A 14,333-nucleotide genomic window follows, 5' to 3' on the forward strand; every position below is an offset into this window, starting at 1 on the left:
CACGTCCAGGGCAGTCCACAGAGGCCCGGCTTGCGGCCCAGACCCCCGCGGCCCTCCGCCCGTCCCTCCGTGGCGCGTCCACGTGCTCTGGCCTCCGGCCCTCCCCGGCCCGTGCCTTTGGTGGACTGTCCTCGCCTACGTGGCCTGGAGCCCCCACGGCCTCCGCGCTGTGACTTCCCGCATGCCCCGGCCTTGCTTGTGGGGCTGCGCCTGCTGCCTGCCATCCTCTGGTGAACCCTGCCTGCTGGGGCGGCAGGAGACGGGTCGGGGCGTCCGCAGAGGCGACGGGTGGCTGGGCGTGGGCGTGGGCGTGGCGGCCTCCCGCCGGAGCACCGGTTCAGGCCCTGGGCTGTGGAGGTGGAGGCTGTGGAGCCCTGGCCCCCTTTAGGCGTCGTCCGTGGGGGCAGGTGGGAAGCCAGGTGGGCGGCGAGGCCTGGGCAGGCCCCGTGGGGAACCTGAGAGCCTCCGACCCGATGTCAGGACAGAGGCTTGGCCAGTGTGGGGATCGGGCCTGGGGTCCTGGCGGCAGTGCCGTGGCCACCCGGCTCCTCCCTTGGGGCAGGCCGCCGAGCCTTGTGCCAGGAGTCCGGACGTAAGACCTCTTGCCTGCCTATGCCCCTCCCCTGCTGCTCCAGCACCCCACAGCAGGGAGCCCGGGAAAGGCTTCCTCACGCTTTAGAGGGACAGGTGAGCTCTTGCTCCTGGCCGCTTCACTTGCTCACATGTTAAAGTATACTGAAGCCAGGCGCTGGTGGCTCACACCTGTGATCCTAGCTACTCAGGAGGCTGAGATCTGAGGATGGCGGACTGAGGGTTACGGTTCTAAGCCAGCCTCTTTATCTCCAATAAACTACTCAGAAAAAGCCAGAAGTGGTGCTACGTACGGCTCAAGTGGTAGAATGCTAGCCTTGAGCACAAAGAGGCTCAGGGATAGTGTCTAGGCCCCAAGTTCAAGCCCCACGACCGGCAAAAAAAAATTTTAATAAAAAATAAAGGGCTGGGAAGGTAGCTTAGTGGTAGAGTGCTTGCCTGGCATGCATGAAGCCCTGGGTTCAATTCCTTAGTACCACATAAACAGAAAAAGCCGGAAGTGGCTCTGTGACTCAAGTGGTAGAGCCCTAGCCTTGATCACAGAGAGGCTCAGGGAAAGATCCCAGGCCCTGAGGTCTGGCTGAATGGAAGTACTTAGCTGGGTGCTGGTGGCTCATGCCTGTAATCCTAGCTACTCAGGAGACTGAGATCTGAGGATTGTGGTTCGAAGCCAGCCTGGGTAGGAAAGTCCCTTTGAGACTCTTACCTCCAATAAACTTCTTAAAAAAGTGGGAAGTGGTGCTGTGGCTCAGGGGGTAGAGTGCTAGCCCTGAGCAGAGAGGCTCAGGGACAGTGCCCAGGCCCCAAGTTCAAGCCCCAGGACCAGCAGAAACAAACAAAAAAGTACTTGGTTCCCACCAGACTTTCCAAAAGTGCCTCGGTCCCCAGGTACACCCAGCAGTGGGTATCTCCTGCCCTGGGAAGTGGCGGGAGCCCTGTGTCCCACCTGGACAGGTCAGGCCCCTATCACGGGCTAGCGAAAGGGAAGTGGGCCTTCTGAGCTAGCAAGTCCTCACCTGGAGGCCAGAGAGAGTCCCAAATGATGTTCCGGGGCCACGGCCCGGGGGCATCAGCACAAGGCAAGATGGAGCCCGTCCGGAGGGGGGCGGGCGGGCATTTGGTACAGGCCAGGTGGAGTATGCCCAGCCTGGCAGGACCCGGTGGGGGTGGCCCCTGGCACTGTGAGTCCTTAACTCACTAATCCTGTCCACCACGTGGCCCGTTGCTGTGCCCTGCCTTTGGGCTGCCTGGGGTGCATGCCACTCACTCTAACTAGCATGTGTCCTCTTTCCTCTGCCCCCCATCTTTCTGGCAGGCACTTACCTGGGTAAGTAGTGCTGGCACTGGTGGCTGTCCTGGGCGTGGGGCTTGGATCTTGTGAAGAGCCGGTGGTCCCCGCGGTGGTGGTGTGGAACAGGCACCTGGACCCTCTGGGAGCCAGGCCCCAGTGCACCCTGGGAGTGGAGGCGGGCTGGCCAGGGGCTTTGTCCTTGGGGGGAGGTGGCAGGTACGGATGTGGTCCGGGCTGGTAATCCCAGCACTCGGAGCTTCAGACGTCTAGGCTGGACTACGGAGCTAGACTGTTGGAACAAAAAGAAGTGTTTGAGGTCGGGGCCATCAGGGCCCCGCCGAGGGCTGGGGACCCACTCTCCCACTCGCTGGGGTGGGAAGGCAGCTGGGGCTCCCGGGCAGGGTGGGCTGACCAGGAGGCCCAGCCGGTGCTCAGCCCGGGGCCGGGTCAGGGAGACGTCGCTGCCGCCCGGGCTGTGGCAGCCCAGCGGTGGGGCTTGGGAGCCGCGTATTTAGTCATGTGGGCGTTGCCTGGTTACTGTGTGTATGCCAGGCTTCGTTTATCTTGGCTCAGCCACGGTGGGTGGATGCCTCGTCTGTGCCTGGGGAATCCAGCTAGCTGTCAGAGCCAAGACCCCTGGCGTTTTGACCCCCGGCCAGAAGGCAGATGGCCCTCAGAGCCATCAAGCCCTGGATCGAGAACTGAGCGCCATGTCTTCCTGACCCTCTGGGTGTGGACTGTGGCTTAAGATGGCCCCGGGACATCTCCTGCTTCCTGCCTGTGGCCTGTGCTGAGCCAGCGGCCGCGGTGGTCAGTGTGAGGCAGGGTGTGCTTCTCCTGCCTCACTTTACCTTCTTTTCTCGTCAGGTCTGGCAAACCACGGACAGACCAGGCACATGGTAAGAGGAACAGCCAGCATGACACACTCGACACGTGTGCACAGCTGCCTGGGGGCGGGTCCCAGAGGCCCAGCCAGGCCAGACACGTCCTCGTGGTCTGAAGAGCCTGGCGGCTCGCGCCCTGCCCCGGGCGGGGTCTGCCGCCGCCGTGTCGCCCGGCCCGATGAGCAGGTGGAGGTGGGGCTGGCCCTGGGGCCCGGCTGCCACGGAAGCGGCGCTGGTGGGCAGCAGGGTGGACGGCGGTGCCCGGGGAGACGCCCGCGTCTCGTTCTCACGCCGGCTCTGCTGCAGGGACCAAGTCGGAACCTCCTGCTCAACGGGAAGTCCTATCCCACCAAAGTGCGCCTCATCCGCGGGGGCTCCCTACCTCCCGTGAAGCGGCGGCGGATGAACTGGATCGACGCCCCCGACGACGTGTTCTACATGGCCACCGAGGAGACCAGGTGGGGGTCCCGCGGGAGAGGGCCGGGCCGGGCGGGCCGCCGCCCCCGCCGCGCCCCGGCCTCACCGCCCGCCTCTCCCCGCCCGCCCGCAGGAAGATCCGAAAGCTGCTCTCGTCCTCAGAAACCAAGCGCGCCGCCCGCCGGCCCTACAAGCCCATCGCCCTGCGCCAGAGCCAGGCCCTGCCCGCGCGGCCCCCGCCCGCCGCGCCCGTCAACGACGAGCCCATCGTCATCGAGGACTAGGCGGCGGCCCGCCCGCCCCCCGGCCGCCCCCCGAGGGCCCCGCGGCCTCCTGCCCCCTGAGACTGCTGCCTGCCCCACCCTCTGTCTCGGTAGTGCCCCGCCTCCCGCCCCGCCCGCAGAGCAGGGCGCTCCTCGGCGGCCGCCGGGAAGAAGCGCCCTCTAAGTTATGCCGCCGCCGCCCCGGCGGCGTTTTTTTAGCTTTGTGTTTACTTTTTGGCTGGAGCAGCGGCGAGGAACCGCCCAGCGCCCTGTGCTGGGGCTCTGGCCCGGGATCGGCCCTAAGGTTTTGTGGTGTTCTGTTGAAGGTGCCATTTTAAATTTTATTTTTATTACTTTTTTGTAGATGAACTCGAGCTCTGTAACTCACACCTGGAATGTTAGGATCTGTGCGGCTCATGGTGGCCAAGCTGCCTGGCGGGGTTGGTCCCTTGTCTTTTCAAGTAATTTTCATATTAAACAAAAAAGAAAAAAAATCTCATAAAAAGGAAAAAAAAAAAACCAGCCAGACTTTTCCGGTGTCGTTTATTCTGGTCTCCGGCCTCAGCCCCGTCCTGCCCCGCCCCTCCCCGCCCTGCCCGCCCGTAGGGACCGGTGTCGGAGGCTGAGGAGTGTCCCGCAGCCTGTGCGCGGGGTGGCCCTCGGCCCCGTCGGCCCCTGGACCGGGCCTCTCCGCGACCTGCTCTTTTCGGCGCCTTGGCCCGGCGCCTGGTGGTCTTCCCCGTGGAGCAGCAGGGCCTCGGGCTTTGTCCACGGAGAGGCCGGCCGGGGACAGCTCCCACACTGCATGGGAAACCTGGGTCGGCCCAGGGTCCCCGGCCCAGCCCCTGTGTCTACCCAGAGCCTCACCACCTCCAGCAGTGTGCTTTTCCACAGTAAGAATTTTCTCAGATTTCAGTATAAGTCCCTGCTCAGAAATCCTATCTCAGCCCGTCCCCTTCACCCACCCTTGCAGACGGAGGGACAGGTGCAGGACTGGCCAGCCACCCAGGGAGTAGCCCTCACTGGGGACCGCTCCTCAGGCGGGGTCCACTCAGCTGGCCGGGCGCAGGGTCGGCCAGCCCCACCCCGGGAGCCATGGGCGCCCTCCCTCAGACGGCCTCCGCTCCCCCTACCCCACCCAGGCGCCTGTGACATGTGGAAATCTCAGCCTGGGAATTAAAATAGAAAGCACTTCTGCTCCCAACCCCGGGACAGATAAGAGGAGGTGTTCTGGCTTTTCTGAGGGCTGTGATGGGGCCCATCAGGAAGACAGGCCTGGGTGCCAGGAACGTGGCTGCGAGATGCCCTTCACTCTTGCATCTCCCAGGGTCGCTGGTCTCTTCCCCCTGCCCATGGTGGTCTGCAGTCTGCTCTCCTCCCCCCGTGTCCCAGAGGGCTGTGCGCTCCTTGACCCTGGGGTTCTGGGGGAATGACAAGGGGCTTTAGACCACTCGTTAGGTGGAGACTCGACTCTCTGCCATAGGCACAGGGTTCCCACCACCAGCACCAGGGGCTGTCCTAGTTTGAGGACAGGTATAGGCAATGAGGTGTCCTCAGGTCCTGGTTAGAGCTCTGTCCCAAGAGCAAAAGGACTGAAGAGGCAGGTCCCAACTGAGGGTTGGTCCAGTCTAGAGCCTACACGGGATGATCTGGTAGCCACAGCCCGTACACCTTGCCAGGGCCGTGACTCAAAGCCCTGTGCCCGGGCTTCCCCTGCCCCGCGCTGGGTTCCCACGGCAGATCGAGTCCTGCCCGATCGGGTGACAGAGGACAAAGGAAGATGCCATCGGGAGGGACGTGTGGCTTGGCCCCCGGGGCCTCGGCCTCCACCCAGCCCAGGACGGGTGCCTTTCCACGCTTGCCCACCCTTCCCAGCCTCAGGTGGAGGTCAAGGACGCTCCTCCGTTTCCTTCTGTTGACCTGTGCCCCTTCTTGCTAAACCCAGAATACTCCCATCGTAGGCAGCCTTCCCTGGACCCGGGGCCTGCAGCTGGGGTGGGCAGGGCGGGAGCGGCAGCCGACCTCTCCGGCCCCTCCCGTCCCTGCCCGAGGCCTCTGGCCAGCACGGAATGCCCTTCTTTTGCCAGCACCCGTCGGAGGAGTCCCCGCCCCCACCTGCTCCTCAGGCCCGAGCTGGGCACCCTTGAGGCCGCCTCCTTCCAGGAGACACCTGCGCCCGGCCATTCAAGTCCTCCAGAGCGGTCCTGCGACCAACCGCGGCACAATGGAGCCAGAGGTGGCCATGCCCTGGCTTCCAAAAGTAGGGAGAGCGCGGAGGAGAGCACAGTGATGGGCAGGTGGGGAGGGGGCGGCAGGAATGCAGCCGGAGCAAGGCTACAGATGAGAGGAGGAGGCCTTCTTGCCAACGTTCTGCCTTGACTGGCAAGCATCCAGAGGAGCCAGGGGGAGCTGGTCAGGCTGGTCAGTCAGGCTGGGGGGGGGGGGGAGGCACATGTTTGGGGCTGTTGTTGCCATGGAAATGGCAGCGGCTGCAGGATGTGTATGCAAGAAAGGGGGGAAGGGCCACTCCAGAAAGCCAGCTCTGGCCGGGGACACCACCACGCCTGATTTCCAGAAGGCTCCAGGAACCAGGGCCGTGGGCTCCGGGGCGGGGCCGGGCACGAAGCCGGGACGGCTGTCCGTGGGGGTGGCGGGCCACGTTCCGCCTAAGCTGCCCGAGCGAAGTTCAGGCACGAGGTGTGCCGGCGGCTCCGGTGGAGGCGTCCGTACCCCAGACTCGGGGCCGGCCCGCGGAGGGGTGCGTCGCCCGCAGCGCAGGTGCCCCATCCCACCCCGCCCTCCCCCCCTCCCACTCCCGCGGTCTCCCGAGCTGTGTTTGGAAGTGGCGGCGGGGAGAGGCCCGGCCCGGCGCGGCCGCCCCGCCTTCAGCACCACAGACAGGACCGCGGCGCGCCGCCCGGACCCGACGCCGCGCGCAGCCCCGCCGTTTCCATGGGAACCGGGCAACAAAGGGAGGCGGCGCCGCGCGGGGCGAGCGGAGGGGCGGGGGGGCGGGCTGGCGCCCCGCCCGCGCCCCGCCCGCCGCGCGGCCCCCGCAGCCCCGGCTCGGCCCGGGGGCGGCCGTCCGGCGCGCGGGCGGGGGGCGCGGGGCCGCGCGCGCCGCGGCAGGTGCGCCGGGCCCTCGGCGCCCCCCCCCCGCCGGCGTCCCCGGGGCGGGCGTCCCCGGGGCGGGCTCCCGAGGCCCCACCCCTGTCGCGGGGCCAATGGGAGGCGGGAGGCGGGGGGCGGGCGGAGGCGGGCGGGGCCGCGGCGCGGGCGACGCGGAGCGCGCGGGCGGAGGGCGCGGACCGAGCGGGCGCGCGGACCGACTGGGCGCACCGGCCATGGCCTCCAAGTGTCCCAAGTGCGACAAGACCGTGTACTTCGGTGAGTGCCCGGCCTTCCGCGCCCGCCCCGGCCGCGGGCCGAGCCGCGCCGCGCGGGGCGCTCGGGTCCCCGGGCGCGGCCCCGGGATGCGCGGCCCGCCGCCCCGCTCGCCACGCCGCCCTCGGGGTGCGGCCGCGGGCGGGTCCCGGGGCGGCGGCGGCGGGCGGCTCCGGGGGGCTCGGCGCTCCGGGCGCGCGGGGAGACGCCGCGCCGCGCCGGGCGGGACCCGGCGGGACCCGGCGGGATCGGGCGTGGCCGCACGCCCCCGGCTCCCGACGGGTCGGCGCGCCCGCCCGCGCCCCTCCGCCGGCGAGCGTCCCGCCCGGCCCCAGGCCCGCCGCCCCGCCGCCCGAGGTCCCCCCGCCCCGGCCCCCCACCCTCCCTCCGCCCCGGCCGCCCCGGCCGCGCTGGGCTCCGTCGGGATGCAGCCCCAGCGGGGGCGACCTTGGCCGCCCGCGTGTCCCGGCGCGCTCCCTCCCGGCGCGTGGGCGCCGCGCTTACACTCGGGGTGGGGTGGGGGTAACACGCCGATCTCCACGCGCTCTAGCGTGCGCCTGGCGTCCCAGACCCCGGGGTCTAGAGTAACTGGCCTCTGCGGAGGCTCCCCGGGCCCTCCCACCCCAGCCCCCCTCCCCAGGTCCTCCCTGGACTCCCCGGCCGGCCCGGTGACACACCTGGGCCGCCCCCCTCCTCCTCGTCCCTCCTGCCTGAGCCACTTTGCCACGTAGCACCGTCCGTGCCCACCGACAGGACAAGATGTAGGGCCGGAGTTTAGGATGGCCGAGGAGCTGGGCAGGCAGGATGCCCTCCCCGGTCAGCCAGGAATGGCGGTCGGTGTCCAGGTGGAGGCAGCCACCGGGCTTAGCCCTCTCTCCGGAGAGGGGAGGCCACTCTTGTTTGCGCTTCCTATTAGGGAGGGACCGGATTCCGCCTGGAGTGCTTCTGGGTGGCCTGGAGCCAGGGACTTCCTGCTGCCTCCTCAGAAGCCTTCCCAGCCTTGGTCCTTGTCCCAAATAGGGCTGGCTGGACCGGCAAGTCGGGCAAGGATGAGGACTCCCCTGCGGTCCAGCTGCCCATGACTCTGCCCCGGGCCAGGCCACCTCGGGGTTGTCCGGCGGGCCTTGCCCAGTAGCAGCAGGGAGAAGTACTCTGCCTGCCGGGGCACCACCTCCAGCTCAGCAAAACAAAGGAGGCTCAGTTCACCAGCCTTTGTCCTGCGGGGAGGCACCTGTGGGGGCCCGCCTGCTGCCCCGCGAGGCGGGCAGAACCCTGGGAGCCCACACCTGAGTAGATCCAGGCTGGAACACCCCGGAGGGACCTCGGGAGGCCGATTCCATGTTCCCCAGCACACACGCAGCCTGGTAGGGGAGCTCGTTTCCTTCCAAGCTATCGACCCGATCGATGGCGGGTTCCCGACTGGGGCCTGCGATGCAGCCATCGACCCAGTCAGCGGGTCTGAGGGTCAGCGCTCTGCCCCCACGTGGCCCGCGTCCCAGAGCCGGCCAGCGCAATGTGGTTTTGGCAGCCCTGAGCCGCAGCTGCCAGGCTGCTGCTGACCATCCCGACAAAGTCCTTATCGACCTGCTAGGAGGCTGCCAGGCTGCCCCGGAGCCAAGCCTGCCTCCGGACCAGCGCGCTCCTGCCTGCCCTGGCCAGCCCGGGTCTCAGCGTCTCAGAGGGAGCTAAGTGATACTGCCCCTGGGTGAGGGCAGGTGGAGCTCCCCAGGGAACGCTGGGGCCTGGCTGTGCCTGGCAGGTTCTGCCGGGGCTGTGCAGAGCCAGCCCTCGACCTCGTACCCTGGAGGATGTGACCCGCTGACCTTGAGCAGCACCCCTAGGCCTTCCAGGGCCAGCTGCCCTGCTTCCTGCCCATTGCTCGGGCTGCCTAGGGGAGGTTCTGGTGCCAGAGGGAGCAATGCACTGGTGACTGGCCCGCGGACCCGTCGGTTGTCAGCAGATGCTGCCGTCTTTGCCATTTACTGAGCAGGGTGGCCGCATCTTAGCGAGCAAACAGACTCCAGACTGGCCCCTTCCCTTTGGAATTCCGGCCCTTCTTCCTGCCCTACCCTCCACCCTTTTCCTGCCTTACTCCCTCGGGAGGCCCAAGCTTCCGTCCACTGGGAGGAAGCTCACCCGCCCTGGCCCTGAGGAGGAGGGGGGACAGCAGGGCACCCGATCCGATCCTCACCCGCCCTAGCCCTGGGGAGGAGGGGGGACAGCAGGGCACCCCATCCGATCCTCAGCAGCTGATCTTAAGCCTTTGACCCCAAATTGGCAGCTGGGTAGGGGAACATCTCGGTTGGGACGAGGAAGCGAAATAAGGGTCCTGCCTACGGGGTCCCCCCGGGGAGAGGCCTGGTTTCCCTTGGAGGTGCTGGAGGCCCAGGGCTGTTCCCGGGTGGGTGCTCTGCTGGTCCCACTGCCCGTGGGGGAGAAGGGAGTCGGGTGTGAGGGGAGGCCGATAGGGCAGAGGTTTGGGGGAGAAGCAGGTAGACGCGGGTGCCGTCTCAGCAGGCGTGGAGGAGTTAACAGGTACCTGAGCCAGGGCTGCATACAGATGAGGGAGACCTGCAGGGAAAGCTGGGCCCCTGGCCTGAGACTGAGGGGGGGGTGGGTTCCCCAAGAAAGAAGCCGGCTCAGCTGGGAGTCCCTGCTCTGCGGAAGACGGCAGGACTGGGGGGGTGGGGGGGGCTCAGCAGGCCGGGGTGTGAAGCCCTGATGCCCTCTGCCCACAGCTGAGAAGGTGAGCTCTCTGGGCAAGGACTGGCACAAGTTCTGCCTCAAGTGCGAACGCTGCAACAAGACGCTGACCCCAGGCGGGCATGCGGAGGTGAGCACAGGCTAGGGGTTGGGGACCGGGACCGGAAGGCCCGGGGCCCCTCCCTCATGGCTCTTCCCCCGCCTAGCATGATGGGAAGCCTTTCTGCCACAAGCCCTGCTATGCCACACTGTTTGGACCCAAAGGTGAGCATTCACCCCAGAGTGAAAGCCTTGGACTGGGTGGGAGGGTGTTTCTTCTGACAGAGCCTCCCGAGAGCTCCGGTGGGGACGGGGGGTGTCACTGGCCATCAGCTGAATTGCTTTGTCACCCACAGGAGTGAATATTGGGGGTGCTGGCTCCTACATCTACGAGAAGCCCTTGGCTGAGGGCCCTCAGGTCACCGGCCCCATTGAGGCCCCAGTGGCCCGAGCTGAGGAGCGCAAGGCCGGCGGTCCCCCCAAAGGACCCAGCAGAGGTGGGTCCAGCTCTGAATGGGGACTGGGGGTGAGTGGCCAAGGAAGGTCCCTTCTGACCTGGTCCCATCCCCCAGCCTCCAGTGTCACCACCTTCACCGGAGAGCCCAACATGTGTCCTAGATGCAACAAGAGGGTCTACTTTGGTGAGTGACCGCCCCGCCTGCCTGTGGGAACCTGTGCTGGGCGGGGCTTTGCCAGCGCCTCCCCTCTGCTGGGCGGGGCACCACTGGCTCCCCCTCTGTTCTGGGTGGGGCACCACTGGCTCCTCCCCTCTTCTGGGCGGGGCACCACTGGCTCCCCCTCTGTGCTGAGAGGGGCATCACCGGCTCCTCCCCTCTTCTGGGTGGGGCACCACTGGCTCCCCCTCTGTGCTGGGCGGGACTTTGCCAGCTCCTCCCCTCTGTGCTGGGTGGGGCATCACTGGCTCCTCCCCTCTGCTGGGCGTGGCATCACTGGCTCCTCCCCTCTTCAGGGCGGGGCACCACTGGCTCCCCCTCTGTGCTGGGCGGGACTTTGCCAGCTCCTCCCCTCTGTGCTGGGCGGGGCATCACTGGCCCCTCCCCTCTTCTGGGCGGGGCATCACCGGCTCCTCCCCTCTGTTGGGCGGGGCATCACCGGCTCCTCCCTTCAGCTGAAAAGGTGACATCTCTGGGCAAAGACTGGCACCGGCCCTGCCTTCGCTGCGAGCGCTGCTCCAAGACTCTGACCCCAGGGGGGCATGCGGAGGTGAGGCACAAGTGTGCGGGGTGGTGGAGTCAGGCCAGCCTGGAGGGGACTCCAGGGATGGGGGGTAGGAGTAGATGAATAAAGATGCAGGGCAGATGGGGTCCTGGCTGGAGAGGGAGGGAAAGGAAGCGCCCTGCGGGCCAGCCCAGGCTGAAGACTGACCCCCGGTGGCCAGAGTGTGCACTGTCACCCATGCTCCCCGGGGCTCCCCTTCCACCCCCACCCCCTCGAGGGAGGAGGGCCTGGGTTCTCAGGAAAGTCAGCATACCCCCATCCTGTCCACAGCACGATGGCCAGCCCTACTGCCACAAGCCCTGCTATGGGATTCTGTTTGGACCCAAGGGTAAGTGGGGGTAGAAGGGGGCAGGGGAAGAGGAGGAGGTGGTGGTGGGTGGGGTGATGATGGGAAGTCCTCTCTTTTTCCAGACACCCGCTTGTTCCCACTTGCCCATCCCAGTCATTTCTCTCCACAGGAGTGAATACCGGAGCTGTGGGCAGCTACATCTATGACAAAGACCCGGAGGGCACAGTGCAGCCTTAGGCCCGTAATTCCCTGTAGGGGCAGGGCCTCCCTCCTGCTGGAACCTGCCCCGGAGTCCCCTGCTTGGCTCTAGGGAGGAAGCTGTCCACTGTCCAGTCCTGCTTCCGTGTGTCCTGCCTGCAAGCCCAGGGCCTGCGTCCTTGGAGGAGGAAGAGGTCTTGCAGTCTCCAGAGTAGCCTGCGAGCCCAGCCATTTCTTGGTGTGTTATCCCTTGTAGCATCCTGCGTCCCTCTGTCTGTTTTGGTGTCTGTGCCTCCATGCCCCCATGTGTCACTCTGTTCCTAGCCTTTCCGTCTCTGTCCTGGTGTGTCCCCGTGCCCTTGGTGGCTCTCCGAGGCAGCTGTCCAGTTCCTTCCCTGCTGCCCATGCCAGCCCACCAGTATTATGCTCTGCTTGCCAGCGGTGGCCACGCTCTGACGGCACCCCGAGGTGGAGGTGCTCTTGGTGGGACACTCTGCCTCGACCCCTCACTGCCCACCCTCCCCACGGCCCACGGCTCACGTTCAATAAAAGGTTTGAGGGTTGTAGGACCCAGTCTGTGTGCTGGTGAATGGCTGTGAATCTGTGACCACGCCCTTTTGTCTCCAGATGCTCCCGGGCTGAGCTTCGGGTGGGGGGTGGGGAAGCCAGGTTCCGGCAGTGCCGGCGGCCGTGTGGTAGGAAGACAGCAAATGGTTGCACTGGCCAGAAGTCCTGGGAAGGGGTCCAGATAAGGGGTCAGGGGTGTTCAGTAGCCCCACTGCCAAGAACACACACGGTCCAGCTGAGGGAGCTGCACCTGGGCCCCGGATCCAGGAGGGTGGCAGGGACCAGCGGTAAGGCTAAGCTGATGACGTAGTTAGGGGACAGGCACAGCTGACAGAGGGGGCTCTGCCTGTGATGGGGAGCAGCGTGGACTGAACACTGGGCTGGGACGGGGGACACCGTCCGTCAGGCCAGCTTCAGCCATGGCTGTGAGTACCTCCGTCCCTTTCTGCCCAGGGGCTCGGATAACGGGGTTTGCAATTATAAACGTCGTCTCAACTTCCCCTTGTAGTCCAGGCTTCGCACCAGGATGCCCTGGGGTGAAGCCTCCCTTATCGCTCCACCTGCCATCCTCAAGCCCCTAGAGGGCGCCTTTGCATTTTGGATCTGCCCTGGGGCATCACAGGACCTGCTTAGGCCCTCACTGAACCCCGGCCTTGGGCTCCCAATGCCCCGTGCAACACCCTTGAGGTGCGGCCTGCCAGACAAATGGTGCCCAAGCCTGGCAAAGCCACGTGGTGAGGGCTGGACCCACGGTCCTGTAAGCCATGCGGTGGGAGCCCTCTGGCGGTGCTCCTGTTCCTGCCTGGACGGTGGCCACTGTTCAGGGCCAGGGGCCTCTCCAGACCAGGCGAAGGGGAGGCTCCCTGGGTGCTAGAAGCTGGGCTGGTCCTGAAGCCACAGCAAGGATCTCTTCCCTCCACCAAGGTGAAGCTTCAGGAGCTCAGCCTCCAGTCCACTGTAGGCTGGGCAGTGGCCTCTGGATCCCCCAGAGGCCTCAGGGTGAGCAGAAGCCCTGGGGCGGGGCAGGCAGAGGCCTCAGGGTGAGCAGAAGCCCTGGGGCTGGGCGGGCAGAGGCCTCAGGGTGAGCAGAAGCCCTGGGGCGGGGCAGGGCTGACCCGATCCCCACAGTTCCGGAGCAGTCATCCATCCCAGGCGGGCGGGCGGAACCCGCCCTTTTCCTGCCAGGGAAGATGACGCTGCCTTGTTTGTTTGCAAAGGGTTGTCCTGGAAACCCTGTGGTGGTGCTGCTGCTGTTTGTCGGGGCCTTGTTACCAGGCGGTGTCCACTGCCCAGCCTGGCCCCTGGGGCACCAGCTTCGGGTCCGAGGGGCGGAGGAAGCGGTCTCTCCACTCTGCCCTGAGGGGTGGGTCTCTCCACTTGGCTTCCTAGGCCCCGCCTCACCCCTCCTGACCCCCCCAGCCGCTGAGGCGTCTCCAGCATGCCACCTATGGGCTTGGGCTGGTTCAGGGGAGAGAGAGGTCCTGCCTGGCTTGCACACAACACTGGTTTCTCCCCCGTCCCCCCTCAAGGTGGAGAGTTGGGGGAATAGTTTGTCTGACCACTTCAGCCTTCTTCAGGACCTCCAGGAGATGTGTATGGTGTCCACAAAGCCCATCTGGTTCTGGCCTCCTTCCCTGTCCTGCTCCCCAGACACCTCACCCCACCCCACCCATCCCTGTCTAGTCTCGGCAACTCTTCTGTGAGGCCAGCTCACCCCCGGGCTCCCTCTAGCCCCACTTTCTCACAAATCCTCAGATGCTCTGCACCTACCTTCAGGGTCCAGCCCAGCTAACCCCCAGCCAGTGGACCTGTGACCAGACCTGGGTCCCCCTCCCCAGAGTCTCCCCAGCTCCTGGTTGCCTGGACCTCATTCATCTTAGCTTCCTGAGCCTCTGCAGAGCTCAGTCCCTGAGTCCAACCCATGTGCCAGTGCCCCAGCTGTGGCCACAGGCAAACACAGTGAACACTAAGGGACTAGGGCACCAGGCATAGGCATCCATTTCCCCCCCAGGGCCAGGCTAGCTTTAGGGGCACGGGCTCAGGGTCATGAACAAGGCCTCGACTGTTGGGTTGGGAGGCCGGAATTCCAAGCAGTTCTGCCTGGATTTTGGCTCCAAGAAACAGACTGGGCACCACGCCTGGCCTCAAGGGAGGGGGAGGACAAGAGGCACCCCATCTGGCCAGACTACAGCCCAAGACAAGGGGTACAGCTACACCGAAGAGGTCTGGGTGAGGAGCCCACACCCTTCCACACCACCCGGGGCAATGTTCTGCTGCGTGTGGGGAGGAAGAAGAGCAGCAGGCAGTGTGCCTGGGCCTGAAGGCTGAAGGGCCCTAGGAACCAGTGTCCAGTCTCTCCAGTCTCTCCTCACCCACCCACAGCAGCCTCCGCCAGCAGTCTCCCCTCCCCGCCCCCATCCCAGGCCAGACAGGGGTCCCGGGAGACAAGCTGCTGAAAATAGGCCCTG

General features: G+C 66.2%; 2 protein-coding genes across 6 annotated transcripts in view; both read left to right on the forward strand.

Moving 5' to 3' along the window:
• Positions 1-3,987, forward strand: part of Mta1 (metastasis associated 1) — a 38,102-nt gene extending 34,115 nt beyond the window's left edge. For 3 of the 4 annotated variants that reach the window (XM_048361779.1, XM_048361780.1, XM_048361783.1), the window contains 3 exons: positions 2,750-2,781; positions 3,073-3,224; positions 3,317-3,987. In XM_048361779.1, the coding sequence (XP_048217736.1) occupies positions 2,750-2,781; positions 3,073-3,224; positions 3,317-3,467 (335 nt within the window). In that variant the 3' untranslated portion in view covers positions 3,468-3,987. The remainder of the gene's footprint in view (positions 1-2,749; positions 2,782-3,072; positions 3,225-3,316) is intronic. The other variant, XM_048361782.1, reaches the window with a different exon arrangement.
• Positions 3,988-6,718: 2,731 nt separating this feature from the next.
• On the forward strand, positions 6,719-11,879 carry Crip2 (cysteine rich protein 2). Of its 2 annotated transcripts, XM_048361786.1 has the most exons (8): positions 6,728-6,833; positions 9,569-9,663; positions 9,740-9,797; positions 9,929-10,069; positions 10,145-10,213; positions 10,702-10,796; positions 11,082-11,139; positions 11,270-11,879. In XM_048361786.1, the coding sequence occupies exons 1-8, from the start codon at positions 6,791-6,793 to the stop codon at positions 11,335-11,337; spliced, it is 627 nt and encodes a 208-aa protein (XP_048217743.1). In that variant the 5' UTR covers positions 6,728-6,790; the 3' UTR covers positions 11,338-11,879. The 2 variants fall into 2 exon arrangements, with proteins under 2 accessions (XP_048217742.1, XP_048217743.1); XM_048361785.1 differs by having other exon boundaries at positions 6,719-6,833; positions 9,929-10,213.
• Positions 11,880-14,333: the final 2,454 nt, after the last annotated feature.

This window comes from Perognathus longimembris, chromosome 14 (genome assembly GCF_023159225.1).
Source record: "Perognathus longimembris pacificus isolate PPM17 chromosome 14, ASM2315922v1, whole genome shotgun sequence".
In the NCBI taxonomy this organism is placed as follows: Eukaryota; Metazoa; Chordata; class Mammalia; order Rodentia; family Heteromyidae; genus Perognathus; species Perognathus longimembris.

What these genes read in the sequence shown, in the direction of transcription:
- Crip2 (XM_048361785.1), top strand. Translation starts at nt 6,791, where the DNA reads ATGGCCTCCAAGTGTCCCAAGTGCGACAAGACCGTGTACTTCG. An exon ending in CGACAAGACCGTGTACTTCG is followed by an intron (nt 6,834 to 9,568) that starts GTGAGTGCCCGG and finishes CTCTGCCCACAG; the next exon opens with CTGAGAAGGTGAGCTCTCTG. An exon ending in CACACTGTTTGGACCCAAAG is followed by an intron (nt 9,798 to 9,928) that starts GTGAGCATTCAC and finishes TGTCACCCACAG; the next exon opens with GAGTGAATATTGGGGGTGCT.